Source organism: Notothenia rossii (assembly GCF_949606895.1).
Source record: "Notothenia rossii genome assembly, chromosome: 6".
Taxonomy (NCBI): Eukaryota; Metazoa; Chordata; class Actinopteri; order Perciformes; family Nototheniidae; genus Notothenia; species Notothenia rossii.
The window spans coordinates 61549086-61573752 of record NC_136909.1 but is presented as its reverse complement, the minus strand read 5'-3'; the positions used below and the strand labels follow the sequence as shown (position 1 = coordinate 61573752).

Genomic DNA, 24667 nt, shown 5'->3' with positions numbered 1-24667 from the left:
GTTCAACAATAACAAACATACTTGTATTCACCTGACAACAATGGATTATGCCATATATAATTCAAGGAGTAATTCCTAAGTCAACAAACTGTCTCCACCCAGACTACTTACATTTCCTGTTAGCTTTAACTTAGCTAATGTATTGAAACATTGTGGTGGTGGCACTTGGGTTTTATAATCAACGTCTTGTTTAATTAAATCCCTAATTGGTAGTTCAGCCTCACTCTAAGCCCTTTGAGACATTTGTGATTTTGGTCTGCATGAATTAAATTGACTTGAATTTGTAAGCTGTAAATATTACTGAACTTCATTAATTGGAGTAAATTAAAAGCTCTGAACCCATTTTCCATCTGCCGTTAACACGTTCTCTGAATGAGGCAAACATGCATCAGGTCCAAATAAAGTTCATGCAGCAGCTTTGGTTCTCTTTACATCACCTTGAATAAATGGGGCATTCAAGGCTGTTTACGAAGGTGAAAAAAGGACGTAACAGATCGACCTGCTGTCACTAGAACACAGCTAGTTTCCTCTCACTGGTCTATTAGAAATGGACCTCAGAGCGATCAAAAGCCTCACTATAACAAAGGACACTGATCACCCTTGGAGCCAACCGTTCACATTACTGGGGGAATCTCTCGGCGGTCATGGTCAGTGGTTCGAGTCCCAGAACAGACCAAAAGAAAACGTTGTACCTAGTGTCTTCTTCTACTGCCATCTGTTCGGAGATACAGCAACAACTTAACGATATGCACCATTGACAGCTTGTTACTTTAAGATAGCTTCCATGCAAACAGAACACATGAGGATCATATAAGGAATAACTGAATCAGACAAATGGAGCATTACATCACATTACATGTCACTTGTTAGACGCTTTTATCCAAAGCAACTTACATACATTCAACACTGTGGGCAATCCCCACAGGAACAATTTGGGGTGAAGTGTCTTGTTCAAGGATACACCGGAATGTTGACTGCAGAGGGATTTGAACCAGTACCCCTGTGATCCAAAGATCAGCGCACTAACCACTGAGCCACAACCTCCGAACCAACAGGCTTGGTGTAGCGGACAAAATCATATAGAAAATAAACAGATAATTAACTTACAATAACACTGCCGCTGAGGCACTAGTTAGTGGATCTTACGCAGGGCAATGATCCAAGTCCAGACAAGAGTCTCTGTTTGTGCATTTATTATATGATCCAATATTAACAAAGGATAATCATCAGGTTTCCTATGGCTTCCTTTCTTCTGGCTCGAAGCACCCTGGTAAAAAACCATGTGCCTACTAGTGCTCTGTTCACACCTCCATCTGTCTTCAAAATAAAAGCATAGAAACTACTTCAATAACAATAACTAAGAATACATTTTCTATAAACAGCAAGAAAATAAACGTTTAAGTATTAATAATATAAGGCAATATATACCGCCAACCCTTGGGCTCTGTTTTTTTCAAAATGCATCCTATCTGAGCTGACCGGAGCAGATGCGATTTTAACTAAAGGACCAAGTATTGCACCACAGTGTCTATCGGTCCGACTTACCACTGGCTATTTATATGTGAATTAACCACGCACCTTTAGAGAACTATAGCACCAAGATTATGGAACTCTCTGACAGAAAGGAAAGGACATTCTTATTTAGGTGACACATATTACAGTTAACATATAAATTGGCTTTGTAAGATGAATGCACCCAGGAACTGGAGTCGAATTATAATCAGCCAAATGTGGAAATGGTTTAATCATGATGCTAAAAAATGTACAATTGTATTGAATTATAAACTCCAATTTAAATTAAGTGTTATGTTGATTTTATGTGATGGACCCACACAAAATAGTCAAAATTAATGAATTAAGAAAAAGACAAAGCTGGCTTGAAAAAAATAAAATAAAAATAAGTAGTGTGTGCATATGGAAGAGTGGCCAGAAAAAAAGCCAATGCTCAAATCATGTTTGGATTTCACTAAATACCAACGCATGATCAAATAGTTTTACATATAAAAAAAAACGTTGTATCTTTAAACATGTGTACATCCAATAACACAATCTCTCCAAAAATAAACTCAAATGACAGGTTTTAATGCAATAATATAGGAAAAGCACTAAGGGTGTGAATGATTTCAATGGCGCTGTGAGGCTTACCTGGTTCATGCCCCACTGTCCTTGCTGCGGCCCCTGGTTGGCTAACACCCCCCCCTGCTGCTGCATGCTCATGTAGCCGCCATTAGGCACCGACATGCCGGACATCATGGCCCCCCCACCCATCCCTGGAGTGAAACCCTGCAGAGAGAACTGCATCTGAGGCTGGCCCACGAACATCCCTGCTGCGGCAAAAACACACACAGTTCTTCAGGTTAACTTTCATAGTAGTGAGCAGGTAAAAAGAGAAATGTAAGACATTTAGTCATTTAAGACAGAAATAGTTACTAACAGTTAATATTGAATGATCATAACGGGTGAAGGTTGCAGTTCAGCTTTCAGGCTTTCCTTTGAAGATCTGTTTTTGCTTTAACCTCAGAAATAGTGAACCTGGCAGGTGATTTTCCGACACTGCGTTCATTTCCGCGGCCTTGTGAAATTAGATTACTGGGAAACACTCCAGTTGAAAAGGGTACAAAAATGACTTCCATTGACAAAATCCTAACACAAATTAACCCTTTCTAGAAACTGATTTTTCTGAAGTCTATATGTGTTGTTGGGATGGAAACCTCCACCCTGAAATGAACTGTATTGGCTTTAAAAGAATGGAAAACAACAGGACTCCTTTGCTAACAATGCAGACACCGTCTCCACAATTAAGAATAGGCTTTATACTTTACTTTTTGAACCAGCCCCTAGTTATGCTTCAGGCTTAGACTGTTGAGGGACTTTAACAGACTTTCACTTTTCATCTCTTTTCTATTTCTCTCTATCTCTTTGCACTCATGTCTCAACAATGCATGTGACTAACCGAGCATCCGGGGCATCATCACATAAATGTGTGTGCCTTCACCTGGCAGCAGGTCAGTATTAAAGGTTTCAGGAGGTTTTGCTGTGGTCCTGCATCATGGCCACCTTTAAGAAATGTTGTCCAACACCTGGAAGGTTGTCGACATCCACTTGGATCCAACGTCATTTCCTTGTTTATATAATACACAATGTTCTTATATTTGGACTCTCTATGGATTGTCTATGGTATCTTTTTAATTTATACACAAAAAACATCTCATACAGGTGTGTCCTAGGAGAGGGATCCCTCCTATGTTGCTCTCCCAGAGGTTACTTCCAAAGACAAATGTGTAATTTGTGATATTGAGCTACATAAATATATTATAACAATGTATATATACATTTGATTTGATGCATTTGACTCCAGATATAAGGATAATGTGTTTATCTTCAACTCTCAACGATATTGATCACATTGTCAATTAAAGTCATCTTAGAGTCCACTGTTTGCTGTTGGTTTTCCACATCAAAATACTGTTTCCACAGAGTGGATCGTGAGAATCCAGCCTTTTTGCATATAGACAATATGCTCTCACTCACTTAGGCTGACTTAGGCTCTCACACACACACACACACACACACACACACACACACACACACACACACACACACACACACACACACACACACACACACACACACACACACACACACACACACACACACACACACACACACACACACACACACACACACACACACACACACACACACACACACACACACACACACACACACACACACACACACACACACAGGATTTGTGGCATTAGCCTGGCAAGCTTCTTTCGGCTTCATCCTGAGTTCCTTTCCTAATCCTCTATCGTGCAGCAACATAATCAATATGCACAAGTGCAAATCTGCTGCCTACTATCTTCTACCTATCAGAAACACGAGGCGCTTTCCCTCACTCTCCACTGTCAGGTTGATGTAGCATGTGTGGATAAACAACAGCCCACGTATGCTCACATAAACAGTCTTGCCGCTCCGTGTTTCCACATAATAACTGAGATGGGTGTGAATCTGTTTTACTGCTGCAGGGGGACCCCGTAAACCCGCCTGCGTTTCCCCACGCTGACCTTTCATCTGCCTTCACTCTCCTCCACTTTTATGATGCATCTCTCCTGTGATGTATGTGAGTGTATGCACCTACAGCCGAGAGTGCACTCTTGTGTTTATATTACGGTCTGCTTTCCCCAGCCTATGATACAGTGGTTCAGTGATGACGTCTTTTAGTAGGGCTCCCTCGACAACAACCAATGAGATTTTTGCATGGATTTTGGTATTTGCAGAATAAAAGATCTGTTCATAGAGATCATATTAACACCACTTAATGATTGTTTGAAATGATTGTTTGAAGTGTAATGCAATCTCCAGGAGTAAGAAGCTAACGCTAAGCTATACACGAGTTAAATCAGTTGCATGGCTGCACATCACCACCGCTAAGCTGAAGGCGGCTAATGTTTGGCTAGATGACAACGAGTAGTCTCAAGTGGACAGTTGCATTGGTGTAAAGTAACTAAGTACCGTACATTGAATCCAGTACTGTACTTAAGTACACATTTTAGATACTTGTACTTTACTTGAGTATTTCAATGTTTTGCTACTTCTTAATTCTACCCCACTACAGTTCAGAGGTAAATAGTGTAATGTTACTCCACTACAGTACATCTATTTAATACCTTTAGTTACTTTGAAGATTTCGATTAATGATGTGAAATATAATCAACACTAAAATAAGACATTAGAAAATGGGACAATCTGCATAATGAGAACTTTTACTTTGGTCCTTTGAGTATATTTTGATGCTAATATTTTTGTACTCTTAAAGGTAGGGTAGGTAAGAATGGAGAAACCAGCTCAAGTAAGCTAGAATTACTTACAGGCAGGTAGGCCATCCAATTATCTGCCGCGGGTTGAGGCAGATGAAATATTTGTATATATTTATTGTCAAAGCATTTCATGTATTCATTGCTATAGGGATGTTAAGAGCATTCCATGGAATATAACAAAAAGTGTTTCTGATGTCAATTACCTACCCCACCTTTAAGTAACAATTGCAGTACAGGACTTATAACAGAGTATTCCTACACAGTGGTATTTCTACTTTTACTTAAGTACAAGATATGAGTACTTCTTCCACCTCTGGACAGTTGTTAGATGCTGCTATTTTGATGGCATCGAAGCTTCAGACATTCACCTGTAGGGTATTTACTGACATCGTTTTAATGTGGTAGAACAACATGTAAACATCTCTTTAGGTTTTGTTAACCATAGATCTTACTTTAGGCATCTACCCATAAACCCTGACTTCAGATGAGGACTCATTTCCAGGTTTTAAGACTGAGCCAATGTACTTACAGACAAACAAACAGCTGTGGGTAGCTGCCTACAAACAGAATCTGTGCAGACTTTTGAATGATAGAAAAACTCATGTTGTTTCTAGTATATTTTTTCAGTCTAGCTCCTGTCAGCTCCTTTCTCTCAACATTTATCAAAAGGTAACATAAAGCTTTTGGGATAAGCACACATTATTTACTCCAGTGTGAATGGCTGATTTGTATATTTAAACCTGCTTTGAGGGGTCATGAAGACTGGAATAGCGCCTTGTAAATGCAGTCTATTTACCATTTCATACTGTTTGATCTGTTAAAACAAACTCAGGTCTTTTTCTGGTTTGTGCGGTTAATTTGGGCGAGTCTGAAAGCTGCCAATCATACTAAACACACTGATCCAAGACCGCCTTAAGTGTTAAACCTAACCACATTTTTACAATTAGTCTTTAATAAGTGTGTGACTATCATTCCCTAATAACCCTTAAGTCATCACAACAAGCAAATTATTTTGCAGTTGTTACCTTGTGAGCTCTTTGTGACACCAAAGAACATTAATATGCACGTTCTGATAATGAAAGTGCTGCAGACATTTCTCTTTTTTTTCTTGCATACACTTCCTCTCAGTCACCAGCAGGTAGTTTTCGCTTCTGGTTTTCTAATGATGCAGGATGGTAATTGTCAAATCGCTCAAAACTCACTTTGAATAACTTCTTGTTCACTAGACTAAACTCCTGAGGAGAATATCGGACTCTTTAGCTGCCCCACCATTTATCTTTGCTCATAATATATATATATAAATAAATATACTTCATGTTCGCAACAATAGGCAAATAGGCAAAAAAGCCTTTCAGGTTTATTTCCTTTAGTTAAATAAATAAAAGGAATATATGCTTACAAGTTCCTGGAAATTGGTTAGGTGTGACCACATGTTCAGCGAGCATTACTATGCACACGGTGATCAAGCTTAATTGACTATATAGTCACTACAGAGGGTGTGTGTGAGTGTGTTTTTCACCTTGTCCTGTAACAGGCTGCTGCTGGCTCTGCGGCTGGCTTGCCACTGAGCTGCTGGCGTACAAAGACAGGATGGAGTCTTTGGATAAAAGCTTCTTCTCCTCTGCCTTTGTGGTGGTGGCAGTGGAGGTGGAGGAGGATGCAGAGGAGGAGGTGGAGGGGTCCGCCTGCGGGGGGGCTGGACTGTAACCAGACTGTCAGGGGGACAGAAGGGGGGTGGGATGAAGATAAATGGCTTTGACATATGTATGTTTTCACCTACACATATTTTTCCTCTGAAGGTGTGTAAAGTACATGCTCTTGGTCACCTCACACATGGATATGAGATACATTGTAGATGTATAAGGCCGAGTCATTTTACTAAAGCAGTTTGGATTCATCGGTTTTGACATTTATACCAAAAACATATTAATGCCGAACATTTCCACTTCTTTAGAAAATAATATAAAAGTGTATCAACCAACCAAATCAGCAGGCCATTGGAATTTTTATTTTAGACATTTAAGCCTATTTTTTTTATTAATACAGTATATGTTTTGAAGCCTTTTAGCAGCTAAGGGCATAGCTCATTCCTTTTCTGGAACGTTTATCGATGGAAGTTATGGTAGATTAACAATACCAGAAAGAACCTCAAAGTAGAACATCTTAAAAAACTGGTGAAAAACAAATGGAAATGTAGAAGCTACTACAAAATAGTATCATTGGTAATTTTTGTAATACTAGCATTGAAATTTAAACACGTTATCTTAGTTTTTTAACCAAAGAACCATGATTCTTGAATGTAAAATGGTGTGGTAACATAAGCAGCCATTCAATAACAATGACTAAATAAAAAAATACCAGTACCAATACCACCAAAGTATACCAGTCCAAACAGACATCCAATGCAAACTTTTTGTACTTGTAGTTTTTTGATAAGTTCAACATACAGATTTTAAATTTGTTTTATGTCTTGGATATAGTTATGTCTTGGATATATTCATGACCCAAGTTTTTCATTATGTGCCATTGAACCTTTGAAATCCCTCAAGGGGCTGAGCCTATTTGCTGTTAAGCTTGTTCGCAAGGTGGAAATTGAAATATCTCTAACAGACTCCAAATCCCTCAGATTGCGGTAATGACCAGCTTCCTTCTTCAAGACTAACAGTATCTGTAGAATGGAAGGCATGCCTCAGTTAGAGTCTACCAGCTTTGAGCTTTAGTGATAATACCATCTATCAAATGATTTGGAAAGGGAGCAGCAACATTTGGAGCATGAGGAATGTTAACCAATGAAAACTGTTACAACGTAATGTGAGTATAGTTGCGTTGGTATGAAACACTAAAAGCTCACTTTATTCCACCTGCCTTCCACCAAATATGAGATAGACATAATTAGAGGCTAGCTGGTGCAGCATTCATGAGCTAAAGAGGCAGATGTTTTCTCAGTGGTTGGTGGAGACCAAACAGAGCTAAAACAATCACATACTGGATTTATGTTTGCCAGGTGACCTGAAACACAACTTCAAATTAATGGCAGCATGGCTCCATACCTGCTGATTTAGTACTTTAGCAACTGATTTCAACAGACCTTCTAAAGATTGCCTCTACAAGTGGACTTTTGACACATGTCATTGCATTGTAAAGCATGGCTCTATTTAACTCAACTATTTTTTATTTTGGTTTTACATAAGCAAAAGTCATGGAGATTTTTAGCCGGTTCTTTCATAAGAACAATGTAGTTCAGGTTCCAAGCAAGCTGAGCTGATATCTGAAGGTAACAGTCACTGTGTGTATCTCAGACAGCTTGACAGAGAAGCATCTGAGGGTGTTGTTGAGCAAAATGTCAATTTAATTGAAGTGCAGATGTTCCTCTGTTTGTATTGCATTTATGGTTGTGTGTACTGCATGATTATGCGTTTGATACTGTTGAGCGCACCAAAAGAACCGTCCCCCAAAGTGGACAGAAAATGAATAATGGCAGGTTTGAGAAATACACGTTGAGACAGTGTTTCTGTTACTGAGCAGGGTCGAAAATATCTGAAGTGTGTTTAACAGTGAGTAGACCTCAAATCAGGGACAGGCATTAATTGCTGTAGTGCATTGCTTTTATTGTTGGAATGAAGCAATTGCCAATGTCATTAGTTCAATTTGTGGTTTCCCTGTTATGACTCACAAATATGTCTGGTGGTTTTTGAGGAACAACAGGAGCAATTTATTGCTATCAAGGTTTGTTTGGTCTCCAAAGAGGCCATTATAGAAAAAGGTTGGAAACCACTGAGAGACACTCGGGGAAATCGAACTGCTGTATCAGAGTCACAGAGAGACTCACATGTATTAGTCTTTAAACAAGACATATTCTGCTCATTTTCAGGAGATATTTGTATCTAGTGTCTCTCCTGGGACATGTCTCCATGCTTTAATGTTCAAAAAGCTCTTTATTTTTCTCATACTGGCTGTGCTGCAGCATCTCTTTTCACCCTCTGTCTGAAACCAGAGCCCAGTCTGCTCTGATTGGTTAGCTGGCCGGCTCTGTTGTGATTGGTCAAGCGCTTAGAGATGACCCGCCCCTTAGCCTACCAGTACAATGTGTTATAGTGCTAGCCAATAGAAGCGCGAGTGTCATAAAGTGATGTCATTATGTTCCTGAAGAAAAAAAAGGAGTCCAATTGAGATGTTACAGTTTGGGGGGGAGGGTGGGGGAGTGAAACTCTCTCTGGAGGGAGATTTTAGCCTTTGCAGACCATTTACATGCACAAAAACTAATCTAATCTAACACACTACAGGAAATGGAAAATCTAAAAAAGCTTGATAGGGCCTCTTTAAAACGTCAATATCAATTTCCAAGTAAGTGTTCAAATCAATGCTTAAGTAAATGAGATAGACAAGATGTTTGGAAGTTAAGGCCTCTGTTGGCAAACATTTTCCATCGGCCTTCCGCTGACTGTGACTGCCAAACACTGAAGGAGTATAAGCTGCATTTGTTTTGAAAGAACAGTGACACACTGCAGATTTCTTGCCAAAGCCAGGCCAGGGGCACACTATGTGAAAAGCAGTGATGCATGTGTCTAACCTCAGTCCTAAAAGAAGATGCATTTAAGCAGAGTATGTCACATGTGCATCTATCCGCTTCTTTGTCCTTCTCAGTCATGCAACACATACACCATTCACATAGTGTGTGATATGTTGCGGGGAACTTAGCAGCACATTGTGTCGTAGAAAGCCTCTTCAACAAGGCTCCATTCTTCTCAGCCAATGTTGGTGTTGATGGGTGCAGCCAGAGCTCTGAATTACCACTCTGACAGCCTCTTCCTCACTGTCGCTATTCATAGACCTCGACAGCCACACACACACACACACACACACACACACACACACACACACACACACACACACACACACACACACACACACACACACACACACACACACACACACACACACACACACACACACACACACACACACACACACACACACACACACACACACACACACACACACACACACACACTCTTTCCCCCTATGGTTTCCCATCGCAGCTTGATATGCGAATAAACTCCCCTCTGATAGACCATCTGTGGCTTTAAAACCACACTAGGCTCTGTTTTTCTGCAAAGGGATTGGGGTTTATTTAACAACAGCAAAGCTCACCTTGGAAATCTAAATCCAAGAAAGAGAATATGGAGAAGGATAGACAAAAACAAAGTAAAGGGGGATGAGTGAAAGGAAGAAAGGAAAAGGAAGAAATCAATTGCTGCTCAGTTCATTACCTCACCGCTTTTCTAGTTCCCAGGCTTTTGTTCTACAAACTGCATTTATCTTTCTCTAAACCTCTCAGCCTTCATCCCTTCTTCAGCAATCAACAGCATTTCCTCTTCCTTTCCCCCTTCACTCCTCCTTTCTTTATACGCTCTTTTTCCAAATCATTTATCTCGTTTCCTCTTCAATCATTCATCCTGCTTAATCCTCAAACACAACAAAAAAACGAAAAGCTTGAACTTGAACTTAAAGACCCTGTGAAGTGTGCACCTGTGCATGATCTGTTATGCTAATACGTATGGTAATGACCAAAATTGTCCATTGGAACCCATATCAAAAGATGTTGGAATAGCAACGAATTTGACGAGTTTTGAATTTGCCGGGGAAATCTGCAGTCGACCTTCGCCTTCGTGGGCGTGGCTTGCGATCTACTGCGTGACTTCACGAGATGGACGCCGCCGCACTGTTTACATTCACCACCGTTCATTTTTTCTCTTTTTCAAAGTCGAATTTCTCAACGTTTTTGAGCTAGTATTTTCCTGGAAAGTGTGTCGGAGTCGACTGGAAGTGATTGCCAATCGAGAAAACCTGACAATGGAGGCGACAGTGAAGAAAGAGGGATGAAAAACACAGAAGAAACTATGCATTGCCGCTGGCTTTAGTAATGTCAAGTCTGCCGAAGTGGCGATGTTTCTGTTCCCAAAAGATGAAGGTGAGCCTGGCTGGTGTCATTGTTTCGTAGATTCTTTGATTGATCATGATAAATAAAGGCCACTGGTCGATTCGAGAGAGAGAGAGAAAGAGAGACTGAGAGAGTTACAGTGTTGTCGTTAGCATCCGGTGCTAGCTCGGAGCTAACGGAGATTAGCTGTTTCAACAATAAGGAGAGGGAGAGTGCTCTCCTGTGGGACTGAGAGAGATAACGTCAGCTCAGGGAGGTAAACTGTAGCCTAAGTTATCTCAGTGGGTTTGGTCATCTATGTAAACAAATATTTCCATCTATGTAATATTAGTTGTATAAAATAAGAAATCCTTCCAATGTTTTTTGATTATTGAAATATATGTTTCATATGAGTGTTGAGAGCTGTATCCATAAATCTCTTAATGTTGCCCTCAAAGTGCACCAGATTGATCACTTTCCTCATCTATCCTGTCCGAAAAGCTGTTCAAATCAATCATTTCTCTCACACTAGTATCACTTTCCAAAGTCTCCGCCATGTTTACAATCGCAACTGGGTACATCTTGTGACGTCACAGCCACTATCGTCTGCAACTTCCGTTAGGCTCGGACGGCAAAATTAATAATTCATTAATTATGAAAAAATATTTTAGCCATGAACAGGCACAATGATATGTAAGGAATGAAACTGCCATTTCATTTTGGTGCAAAAACATGCACTTCACTGAGTCTTTAATGTTGTGTGTCCCATGCGTGTGGGAGAGAAACTCCCTCTGGAGGGAACACAGGGATTTTAGTCTGTGCAGACCATTTACATGCACAAAAACCTACAGTATAGAACACACTACAGGAAAGGGACAGCATAATAATGACGTTACAAGTCCAGCAGCAGGCAGGTTTTCTAAAAGATACTAAACAAACTATTTACTCAGCTCCCAATATTAACTAATATTATTTTATTGACTTAAAAATGATCGTATTTCTAACGCTAAGAAAAAAAAAACTCTGTTCCATGGCGGACCAATGGCTGAAACTGCAACAAGAACAACTTTATGGCAGCACTGTCCAACTCTGTTCAGTTTCTGATCCACTAACAAGTCCTTAAACTCTGCAGAGCCCATACCGTGTTCTTGTTAGTGTTTACTTCCTGTCTGTAGCCCATACCGTGTTCTTGTTAGTGTTTACTTCCTGTCTGTAGCCCATTCCGTGTTCCTGGTAGTATTTACTTCCTGTCTGTAGCCCATACCGTGTTCCTGTTAGTGTTTACTTCCTGTCTGTAGCCCATAACGTAGGGTGACCAGACGTCCCTGTTTTCCGGGGACAGTCCCCGTTTGTATTGCCCTGTCCCCGGTTGAAACTGTCCCCAGAAATGTCCCCGTTTTTTAATATATGTTAAAAACACATAGCAACGTGAAATAAAACGTTTCATGTCAGGAAACACTGGGTAAACAGACTGTGGTCAAGCCAGCCCCCACTTCGGAAAACACAGTCAAGCCAGCCAGCACGTTGTATTGCGGTGCGCGAATATCCTATGCATTACGGTAGAGGCCTGTAAAAACTACCCTCAAAATAAAAGCGTTTACTCGGTCAATAACAAATATACCTAAAAAACACACCAAACATATTCAGATATGCTGGATCTTAAATTAAGAAATATTTACTACATAATGTGATCAATAATCATTTAAAACAAACTACATATAACTACCACATTATAACTGAGTGAATGTAAAATGTAAGGATACAGTTATGAGGACATATCTGACATTTCCACTGGGTGACTAATTTCAATTGATGTTTACACCATCTCACAACACTACTAAAATAACATTACTTTCTGAAGCACAATTTAAAATGTATGCTGTTTAAAATCTCAAATTAGATCTATTGTCCATCTATATTTTGATTCTTATTTAATGGGAACCGTCCATAATCAAAGAGTCATTCGAAGTCAATCAAATACTTATTTCACTTCAGGGTGATAGCAGGACACCCCATCTAGTCACTCAGAGAGAATCTGGACAATCTGATGTACAGTTTCAAAATAAAACACCTTTGAAGTCTCATATATGAGCTATTGTTCTTCTGTTTGTATCCAACATTTCAAATGTTCGAATTACATTGAACCAGAATTGTCCCCCTTTTTTCTTTAACAGCGAAGAAAATTAGATATGTTAATGAGATTTTGACGCAAAACTCAAAATGTCCCCGGTTTTCCTTTTGAAAATCTGGTCACCTTACCATAACGTGTTCCTGTTAATGTTTACTTCCTGTCTGTAGCCCATACCGTGTTCTTGTTAGTGTTTACTTCCTGTCTGTAGCCCATACCGTGTTCTTGTTAGTGTTTACTTCCTGTCTGTAGCCCATACCGTGTTCTTGTTAGTGTTTACTTCCTGTCTATAGCCCATACCGTGTTCTTGTTAGTGTTTACTTCCTGTCTGTAGCCCATTCCGTGTTCCTGTTAGTGTTTACTTCCTGTCTGTAGCCCATACCGTGTTCCTGTTAGTGTTTACTTCCTGTCTGTAGCCCATACCGTGTTCTTGTTAGTGTTTACTTCCTGTCTGTAGCCCATACCGTGTTCCTGTTAGTGTTTACTTCCTGTCTGTAGCCCATACCGTGTTCCTGTTAGTGTTTACTTCCTGTCTGTAGCCCATACTGTGCTCCTGTTAGTGTTTACTTCCTGTCTGCCTTCTTCTGGTGATTTATCTGACGTCCAGTGCTCCGTCTTTTACTTTCTCTTTCTTGATCCTCCTTAGCAACAGTCATTATAGTCGTTGACAGCGGTCTGTACTACTGTATTAACGTGTCACATGTTCTGAATTGCCCAACCAGAATCGAGTATTCAATTAAGCCGTGTAATAAGCAGTGGTTATTAACTTGCTGGATATTTATTTTCAAAATGGACGAATGGCCAGAAAAAATCTAAATGGTTGTTGTGTTTGTAGCTTGTAGTGCTGATCTTAAGAACTTCCCAAAAGCAATGAATGAAGATTGTAAATGTGGTTGACTTTATAACCTGCAAACAGGTAAACCTACCTGCTTTAATATTGTGTGTTCTGGTAAAACTCTCTTCTGATCTTCATTCAGTCCTTTTAAAATAATCTACTTGAGTAGGGTGCTCTTTGATCATACGGTGTGCGGATATTATGTCTACTGGTTTTGCTCTGGATACATTCCTTTTAGCTGTAATTTGGCACTGGGGTTATTTTCCAGAACTCAGGTGAACAATCTGGTCACCGTCTGCTTCATTAATGCAGCTGTAACATCCTTAAAAACACTTTGATAAGAGCCCCAGTAATAGGGACATTTATGGCAAGAGGATTGTACAGATTTATACAGAGTGCTATTTTTTAAAAGGCCAAATCTACTGAATTGTGAAGTTTGATCATATAACCGAAACAGTTATAGTTAATAAAGTGATATAAGAAGAATTAATCACTATAGCATGACTATAACATAAGTTCCTTATTCTCCAAGTCGAGTAACGGACATCGGTCAAGTTGGACACGTTGATGAGCATCTATTGGCCATGTGTTGGCGGCCTCTTCAGAACTTTCCGCCGCTTCCAACATCCCCCGCAACCGCCTAAGCATGTTGAGCCGAGTGTGTCGGGAAGATTATCCACACTGATTGGTTGTTCAGTTAAAGTGATTGAGCAAATGGGAAATGGCTGTGAGGATAACAAGCAAAAGGCAAAAGTCAACAGGACTATAGCCCATTTCGGTATTATATCAACCTCTTACTAATGTTAAAAAACATTGAAAATATCTCATGTGTTTTCAATTAATCTTTTAAGTGTGTGTGAATAAATTAAAGTGTAGACTAAATTACAAAATCCACTTTGTGGAACCATCAATGCAGAATCTTGGCAAGAGCCTCAGAAAGTCAAATACCGACAAAGTGTTTCTGATTTGAAATAGAATAACGCAATAATTAATCAGACCACTCATGAAGCAAAGACGTAGCGTTATCAAAGCGCTTAATACTTTTGTACGCTACTTGTATATATGAATTTATGAGAGAGCAATATGAAGGATATCAAAGCAGGTGGATGTGGATATGGTGTTGATATGGATGTTTAAAAGGAGGTCCATGAAGCCAAGTGCACACTCAAATGAAATAGTCACAGATAGAAATATTTAGTTGTAGCCTGAAGCAAGTGAGTGACGAATACAAAGCAGATCTCCCTGTCCAATATTTGTCTGTGTTACAGTAAGCAGATGCAATGTTATAACAATAATACAAATAGCCAAATTACTAGTGCATGTCTTTTTTTCATCACCACAATCTTGTTGCTTATGTTGATCCCACCTGATCTTTTTCAGAGGCTAGGAGGAGCATTTTCCCCACAAAACTTTAAAAGGAAATCTTTGTAAATCCAGTGAGACATAGTCAACTGTTGCTATCAAGTCTCCTTTTATTTGCCAGTTGTTCCTTTAAATGCTAATGCTGTGGAAAGAGAGACACAGCTTGCAGACATAAACGCCACATCAACTGCAAAGCCAGAGTAAATCTGCCCTGGGTCTCTTATTGATTCTTCGGAACGGGTAAAAAAATAGAAATAGGATTGGAGATTCCAGGCAGTGCTTCAGGTGTGTCTGTACAATCGCAATCACTCTCTCTGGCTGGTGGGACTTCATGCTCCATTTCCAGTGTGTCCCTGTCCTTAACCTCCACCTTCCCATTTCCCTCTCTTAACCCGCTCTCCACCCAATCCTCCCTCTCTCCATCCAACTGTTGCCCAGAAACTGTTTTCCTCCGCAAACGTGTAATTATCTCATCCTTCACCCTTTTCTTCCACCCTACCTGACCTCCAATTCAGATCAAGTGTTTAATGCATACTCCTTACATGTCTTTATAGAGAGACAGAGAACAAGGGCGGAGGAGTTCTTCTGCAAGGTTGTAATCATATTTGTTGTAATTGATGTGTTCGCCAATAGGCTAGTGCTCCCTGATGCTGGTTAACAGCAGCACGAACCAGCAGGCTGTTAGCAACCCTTTTTCTGCGCAGGAAGCTAATCACAGCTCTAAAAGCAGTATCCGCCTGCTCTGGTGGAACGTCCAACGAGGCAGTCTTATTGTATGAGAAGTGATCTTAGGAGACCAGGCTGAAAAATCCTCTTAACCACTGTTTTTCTTCCCTCTATGAAGCAGAAAAATCCATGGAAAATGCTTCTCTTTGAGATGATGCTGGAAATGTCAGTTCAAGTCCTTATGATTCACTTGACATGGCTGGGAAAAAAACAACTTTCTGTTGAGTTTAGGAACATGTGAGAAACGTCTTTTGACCTTGGTTTGTAAACACATGAAGAAGGAATCCTTCACAGTATAAAGGGCCGTTGTGGAAAAAAATAATCTATTTCACATTCAAATATTTATTTCCAAGATAGACAGTGGTTGAAGTCTGTAATACTCAGGGGCTGCACATAACTGGTGCGCAGGCGCATTTGCGTACCAACATTGAGAGAGAGAGAGAGAGAGAGAGAGAGAGAGAGAGAGAGAGAGAGGGAGAGAGAGAAGAGAGAGAAGGGAGAAGAGAAAAGAGAAAAGAGAGGAGAGAGGAGAGAGAAGAGAGGAGAGAGAAGAGAGGAGGGAGAGAAAGATATAGCACTGGCGTTGATGTTCGCCTAGGGCGCCAGATCTGGGGAGGCGCTGCGCTGGTAGTTCTGGGAGGGAAAAAAACATTTTTGACCGTTGGGGCTCATCCTAATTTTTGGCCTTGATGTAACAATATTTATAATTAAGTCAATGTAACACCCTTTTCACCCCGGTTACACGTTTAATTTGCCCTGTGCGATGGGCGCTGTAAGTGATGAAAATGGGGGATGTTGGCTTATCTGGCGCCCGCAGCTCACAGCCAAAGTGCGAGTGAGCGAGGGAGAGAGGGAGGGTGCACCGGTACCGGCGCTGTTGTTATTAGAATCTGGTGCTAGCTGCTCTAACGGATATATAAGAAGAAGATGTGTTTACAATAATGTGGAGGGTGAGTCCTCTCCAGTAAGACTGAGAGGCTGATAACTACAGCTCAGAGAGGTAAAGGACTCTGAGTGTTTAGATAGTTAACTTTAGTCTAAGTGCAAACGGTTTGGTGACAATTTATGTAAACATATATTTCCAAGGCACTCCTTTATAATTATTGGGATAAACAGGTTTGAAATCATTCCAATGTACACCATAGGACCGTAACCAAAAATATCCTTTAAAACTGGAGAGATAAAAAAAAAATGCATACATAAATAAATGTTAAGGTAAAATAAGATATGAAGAACACAAATAAAATAAGTTACACTCATTTTTTATTGGCTATGGTAGGTTATTGGTTATGTTCACATACTTATTTCGATTACATCCACTTGTCTAAGATGACAACAGAGACTTTCAACCCAAAACCAGCTGTTGACTTGTGGATGCAAGCAGCTAATCGCAGACTCAACCAGAGAGAAAGTAGTAGCCTACATCATCAGCTACCATGTCTGACAGAGAGGAAGACAGTGAGGAGAACAGTCAGGAGGAGGGCAGTGATGACAGCTTGTAGGATTACTGGTCGTGCTAATGTTGTCTTGTGTTCAACTCTGCATGTGTGTTCTGTGTTCACCTCCGCATGTGTGTTCTGTGTTCACCTCTGCACATGTGTTTAGTGTCGTGTGTCTGGCAAATAAAGTCAAGACCCCCTCAAAATGTACGGTTTATTTCATTTTAAGGATGAGCACCAAGCAACATCTCCAGGTGCTCCTTTGAGAACCAGGGCAAAAAAGTTATGTGCACCCCTGGTAATACTTAATCATTTGCACGGCCTTTTTTTTTTTTACAAGTGTTAAATACGTTCTGAAAGATACTGGCTGCATTTGAGTTAAGGAACATTACCATTCATTTAAAGTTAGTCAATTAAGTCAGTTAGTCAAGAAATGCTTACACGTCGTTGTGTGTGTCTGTTTTCTATTTATGTGCAAACTGTGTTCAGTGTATGTACAGTACATAAGTCATTTGTTAATATCTTAATGTCTTTTAATGTTTTAAAGGGGACCTATTATGCAAAATCCATTTTCTCATTCTTTTATACATAAACATGTGTGCCTTTTTTTTTTTAAAGAGATTCTGAAAGTTTCAGGAAAAAATACTCTCTCTTTTTGTCCTGATCCATTTATATAAAAACCTGTCTGAAAATGAGCTGATCAGATTTTGGCCACTTTATGATGTCATAAGTTTTTTTTTGTTTCTTGTGTAACCATTAGCCAATCACCAACCAAGGTAACCCCCCCCGCCCCTCCCTTATCACCTGAATCTCCTCCTAGAGCACCATTGTGTTCTTTTTAACCAAATCTCTCTCAGAGGGGCATGGGGAGGGGCTCCTTATTTTCATCTAAAGTAACAGACAGAGAATCAGCACTTTGGAAACAGCGCTGAAACAGAGGGGATTATGGGATGCTGCACTGTCAGAAATAAAGGTACATTACAGATACATTTTTGTTCTTTAACGTACAAAAGATACAAATGTACCCTTAAAGGTGCAATCATGCAATCATCAATGCATGATCTGTTTGGTATTTCAAGCCAAACACTTCACAGACATGTTTTGTATACTGTAAATCTGAGACCTATAATATATTGATGAAAAACAGTATAATAGGGGACCGTTAATGTTGAATGTACTGTATGATTCTTATCTTCTGCAGGATGGACTCCAGAACAAATCAATAAAATATATTGTATTGTCCCCTAAATTATACTTCACTTTAAGCATTAACATAACTTAAAAGGGACAGTTTAGTAAAGAATCCAGTTCTGTCTCTTTGTCCGGAGTCGTCAGAAATCAAAAACAAAATCACAATTTCTACTGTTTGCTTTTTACATTACTGATCTATTGCCATACAGATACGAATAGCAAGAGAATAATTTTTGTATAAATGTCTTTGTATAGGTAGATCAAATGTAACCTATCTTTGAAGAAATTCTGAACTGATCCTGCCTGCATATCAATTATTGCACATTTCAACATAAATCCAAATGGATAAATGTCTCTTAGAAATGCTTATACAGTATTTATTGAGCCACATATCTGTACACAACTAACTTTGATTAATGAGACTCAAGGTGAAAGGGAGAGTAAAGGACATTGGTGGGAAGAAGATTATGAGGAGGAGGAGGACATATGAAGGGTGAAAAGGGGGAGAACAGGACACTTTGTGCACATTCAAGGAAAATATATACTTGAGGGAGAAAATGGTGAGTGACAGTAAAGATGGGAAAAAAATTGAAGGACAAGGTAGAGTAGAGGGAATTATAGAGTGCAGAAAAATACATGTTCTGAGGTGAAGGAAGAGAAAAAGCGTTACTTGAAGGATAGGAAAGCTATGGTGTAGCAAAATAACAGAATAACAACAATTAGATACGATGTTACGTTTTCACTTTTTAATGCTGATGCACGTTCTTAAAAACTCACTCCAATAATTAAAATGAATACTTCCAAATAGAGTTACTGAAGTTATTTGGTATAAAACACTAGATGTGTCCAGGTTTGGGGAGTAAAGGACTACATGTAACAGGATTACGTAATCAGGATACAAAAGAAATAAGTTAAAAAAAGAAAGAAGATGTTTCCTGTTGCGTTTCTTGAAAACTGGGGGATTACTAGCAGAAATGACATGTTACTAAAAACCTAAAAAGAGGATATAGTGTTTGTTGTAAAAGGATCAGAGGTTACATTTGTCTGTCGTTTTTATGAATATATACTTAAGTAAAAAACTTTTTATTTTTCTTTCTTTTATGTATTGGCATTGCATCTGATATTGAGGTAATCCAAATGTAACAGAAACTATCAGGTTACCTTACTTTTATATATTTTGATAGGTTACTGATCACATTTTTTACATGTAACTAACAATTGTAATAGAATACATTTTTTAAGTAAGCTGCCCAACCCTGATGTTTTGATATCACAATATATAGTGCAGAAACCTATATTGCTATATTGTTTTTTACATAGCCCAACTCAAGATTTGTTTGCAGCATAAGGGTTAACAGTAATGTGAATCCACAATATAGCACTATATGTATACAATTGGGCTATTATTGTAAGAAATTCATATTTGTTCGCTTTTTCAGGCAATGCCCCATTATTAAGTCAGATATACTGGCACAAGAAATCTGATGTGGTAATTGCAACTTGGATGTTGACATAACAATTATTCACAAGTCAAAAACTGTCATTTGCAGTTGCATCAGGAGTAAAACCACCAGACTCAGGGACAGTTCTATCTCACACAGGCTCCGCCCTCTACTGGACTCTATAGAGTGGTGAAGTCCCTCCCCTTCCGGTGGACCTCCATGGGACCTTATTCCGAAAAAGTTATGTATTGAAGTCAATGGAGAGAGAAAGATTATCTTTTGATCCCGTTTGAATTGTGCCACGAATTACACAAATGATGTTCGTCAATTTAAAAGATAATTTTGCAAGTAAAAAAAAAAAAAATGTGTCGTAAAACTGTGAAGTAACACATTTGTTTGAGTGAAACGCTCAATGAACTACATCTCTGGTCTCGCAGAACAACACACGTTACCAAGATGGCTGTCACTACTGTCTTGTCAACAAAACGATTGACTACCTCACTATCACCACAATGAAACACGTCCAGAAGAATGTCATGCAAAGCAGCCTGCCTGCCTTCCTTTGATTCTTCTGGCCCAGTCCGTCCGGCACAGCCAGCCTTCATTTTGTCCCCGTTGCCAGATATCTGCCAGATATCTGCCAAATATCTCATCCCCCTTGATGAGAGCCTGGCAGCCCATCTGCTCCCACAGGCAGCAGGCACGGGCAGAGAACCTCTGCCCCGCTGCCGCGTGACAGGGCGGCTGCAAATAACACGGGCGTGTTGGGCGTCTCGCTGATTGCTCTTCCGCAAGACGCCCCCACCTCACCGGATCAGAGCGATTATTTGGCCGCAGCATCGGCCAAATTAATATTCTGGTCCACGGTGTGACCGCCGCTGCTTGCAGTGTGATGTACCTGGCCACAGTGGGATCACGCCCCGTGGCACTTTCCAAAAAAAGACTGTGATGATCTCCTGGGAGCCCCCGTGTCTACGGAAGGGCTCTTTGGATCGATTTCCTTGGTCACATGGATGAGGAGAAGTCGCAGCTTGGCCGTATGCTGCTTCTTGCTCATCCTCAGAGGAGAGAACACTGTCCCACACTCGCCGCCCCCTGTAACTCCAGTAAAGGAAGCAGCAGGTGGGCCCTGTCCCCACGCACGTTCAGCAAATGTGTGGCCACAGCGCTTCAGCCGCTTCGTGGCCATGGCATGAGGGTTTTATTTTATCTCAATGACCTCGTAGTCATGGCCAAGTCCAGGGAATGGGCAGATGTTCCACACAGCCCAAGTGATCTTACACCTAACCAAGTTGGGGGTTTGCGGTCAATTGGAAGAAGAGCAGTCCCATACCAACCGTTAGCCAACCACTTATGGCACGTCTTTTGCAGGGGGTCAGGAGACAGCGCCCAGTGGTGCATGTCTCCACCCCGCAATTGGATCTGCCGTTAGTGTTTAAGGCTCTGAAGGCACTATCATTGAAAACAGCTTTGCTGCTTCCCTTGACTTCGGCTAAGAGAGTGTGCGAGCTGACCGTTCTGTCGGTGCACCCGAGTTGCCTTTTGATTCGGGTGACCGTAGCGGGGCGACACTCAGACCGAACCCCTCCTATGTTCCCAAGAACCTAAGGAGTTCGTTCAGGTCCAGGGCTATACAGTTAGACGGCTTTAGTCTTCCACCCCATACTGGGGACAGGGAGGCTAAATTGCACCTCCTCGGCCCGGTTTGTGCGCTGGCATGTTATGTAGGGCGCACGGCTTCCATTAGGCGCACTGAACAGCTGTTTGTGAGCTTTGAGGATGGTGTGGCCGGTAAAGTCCTGAAGGGTGAATCTAACTATACAGAGAATGTGGTTTTTTGAACCACGATGTAAACATGTGTATTTCTGCTGTAAAGTTGGGCATTTTAACATGGGGGTCTATGGAAATTGCTCCCTTCTGCAGACTGCTCCTACTGGCCACTAGATGAACTGCAGTTTGAGGCACTTCCTTATTGGCCTCCCGGCTCTGCCCCAGAGTTTGCCGCTTGCAGTAGGGGCACTAAATACTAACATTTCCCAAACCAGTTTATTCATTTGGGTTATATTTATTGGAATGGTTACGTTAAAGAAGTATCAGAAACATTTAGATGGAGTGCGAGTGGTGGATCGGACGAGGACGGTGTGTCGGCATTGTTAGACAGCGGTGCGGTATGCTAGTGGTAACAGACGCCAAACATGCTAAATCATATCAGAAGGCATCACCCAGATTTGCCAATCACCGGAGCAAAAGACAACAGCAGTTCAACAGCTTATCCCCGCTGTTTTTAAGCTGAGAGACCAAAATAAATAACGGAAGCTATTGGCATACGTATATATTTCAGCGGCTATGCGCTCTTGAAACAATTTGTTATTATTTATGATGTACTATTTTCAACTACTACTTTAGTTTTACAGCTTATTTAACCTTTTTGTTTGACATCATCCATTATAGATAATCTGGGCATCTGAGTGTGTGGGGTACTGTTTGTGGTTTGTTTTTAACAGTGTAATACAATTGATTATTCAAAATGTTAGTTCCTTATTTTTAAACTGAAATTTGCACTACTGTTAAAAAATAAATAACAACAAACCTGGAATTATGCATTTGGGACTTTTGCTTTTTCTTGTTGTACCGAACCCGTACCGAACCGTGACCCCCAAACCGAGGTACGTACCGAACCGTGAATTCTGTGAACCGTTACACCCCTATTAAATACACAATACATCTCTCTTTCTGTCTTGAAGGAAATTGGTGAAATTATTTCTATAAATGAGGGTCTATGAAAGTGATCTGATCCCCAGAGTGTGTGTATCCACGTAGAAAGGATATGCCTTTGTTTGTGTGTGTGTGTGTGTGTGTGTGTGTGTGTGTGTGTGTGTGTGTGTGTGTGTGTGTGTGTGTGTGTGTGTGTGTGTGTGTGTGTGGGTGTGTGTGTGTGTGTTTGCATCAGGGGAGTCAGACTCCCTGTGCTGTGGTCTGCCTGTGGTGATAAGCAGAAGATGAAAGAGCCTGCCACTCTGTGTGTGTGTGTGTGTGTGTGTGTGTGTGTGTGTGTGTGTGTGTGTGTTTTTGTGTGTGTGGGTGTTTGTTACCTGCTGCGTGTTGTTGGAGGGGAGAGGGTTGGACACCATTGGTCCAAAGATGTCCAGGTCCTTGTTGATTGGTGAAGCACCACCCGAGCCATTCCCACTACCCTCTGGAGGGTCTGACAGGGATAGAAACAGATTAATAATCTTTTCCCAAGAAGCTCACCATCGACTGTAAATCTGTCTTTTTAGGAATCATGCAATATTATTGAAAGCCTATGAAGAGCTAAAAAATAGAACTGGTGTATAGTCAACCACATTTAGAACATTAATCCGACATTAACAGACTTTGTTTTAATCAAAACAATAAGACTTGTACTGAACCATTATTAATTAATTATTTAATATTAATGGGACATAAATAAAGACAGAAACCCAGTAAAAGTGAAGTCACTGACAATCTGACCTCTACATGCCTATGGAATTAAGCATTTCTTAATTTTCAATTACTATGCTTGTTAATTGGAGCATCCTCAAGACAATGATGATTATTGAACTCCTTCACGACCGAGCTTTACCCGGGAAATTAATTCATTTCAGCTTTTCATTTGCCCTTGAAAAAAATTGTGTTTAATTACAAATATATTTGATACTGTGTCACAGAGCTGGTTTATTTTTGGGTGCTTTAATTAAATGTAAGGTTGGGGAGTCTGATATTCTACAACTCTAAAAAGGCACAATTAGGTGAAACAACAGGCATTTTGAGATTAAAGTTGTAGCACAGAGAGCCCAGGTGTAATTAATAATAAATGGGGCGAAGCCTGCGAGCAACTCAACTCGAGCACCAATGATACATTAACACGTGGTGCACCTCGTCCCTCTTACAACCAACCAAACACATTCTCCTAAACATGCCGATCTATTTAAGCTGCCAGGTCTTCCTGCCTCTGCCTCGCTATGCTGCTGCTGCCACTGCTGTGTTCACTTGCTATTGCTGCGTTCATGTTCATGTTCCTGCTGCTGTGTTTCATGTTGCTGCTACTCGCCTGCCTCACCACCACCCCAGCTTCCACCTGTAGGCTCGGAGGATAGTTATCTAGTCATCACTCAATGTTCTTTGTAAATCTGTGGGGTGATGAGGCCCGAGCCTAGATGCCAAACTCAAACAATATGCTGCTTCTAATAAACATATTGAGAAACATGTGAGTTTTCTGACTGAATAACTAATGTCTACCTTCCATGTAGGTGTGCCAGTTCCAGGGCCCTGCTGCGCATGGCGACCCACTGACATGGATTCCTGGTGCATAAAATGCAGCTACCACCATTATTTGAATCTGTTCCATATTTTAATTTTTTTTGTAGGTCCAGTGTTTCCCCTACCATTGTCTTGGCGGGGCGCTGCGCCCTGCCAACGGAGCCCCGCGCCCTGCCTGAAATTCAAGGTGTTTTTTTTATTTAAAAAAAAAAATATATATATATAGCACCAAATTGCAACTGAAGTAATCTATCTACGGTTACTTTTCACATGTGCTCTTTTATTAAATAAACTAAACGCCTATGTTATTTATCCAATGTGCATGTTGCAGTGTCCACTGCTTTGCGTATTCACATTCTCCCTCCGCTCTGTTTCTGGAGGCTTCCCCCCCCCCTGTTTTAAATGTCTCAAGTGACCATGGACCATAGAAAATATGACCAGTGTTATAATACATGTCAAATGTATACTGAATTTCTGATACCATACAGTCATTTTACAATTAAATATTATATTATAGGAA

General features: G+C 40.5%; 1 protein-coding gene across 4 annotated transcripts in view; it reads right to left on the bottom strand.

Annotated features, from left to right (window-relative positions):
- Positions 1–24667, bottom strand: part of LOC307045374 (stromal membrane-associated protein 1-like) — a 204905-nt gene that overhangs the window by 4697 nt on the left and 175541 nt on the right. For 3 of the 4 annotated variants that reach the window (XM_079690999.1, XM_079691001.1, XM_079691002.1), the window contains 3 exons: positions 22959–23071; positions 6343–6535; positions 2146–2327 (listed from right to left, as the gene is read on the bottom strand). In XM_079690999.1, the coding sequence (XP_079547125.1) occupies positions 2146–2327; positions 6343–6535; positions 22959–23071 (488 nt within the window). The remainder of the gene's footprint in view (positions 1–2145; positions 2328–6342; positions 6536–22958; positions 23072–24667) is intronic. The other variant, XM_079691000.1, reaches the window with a different exon arrangement.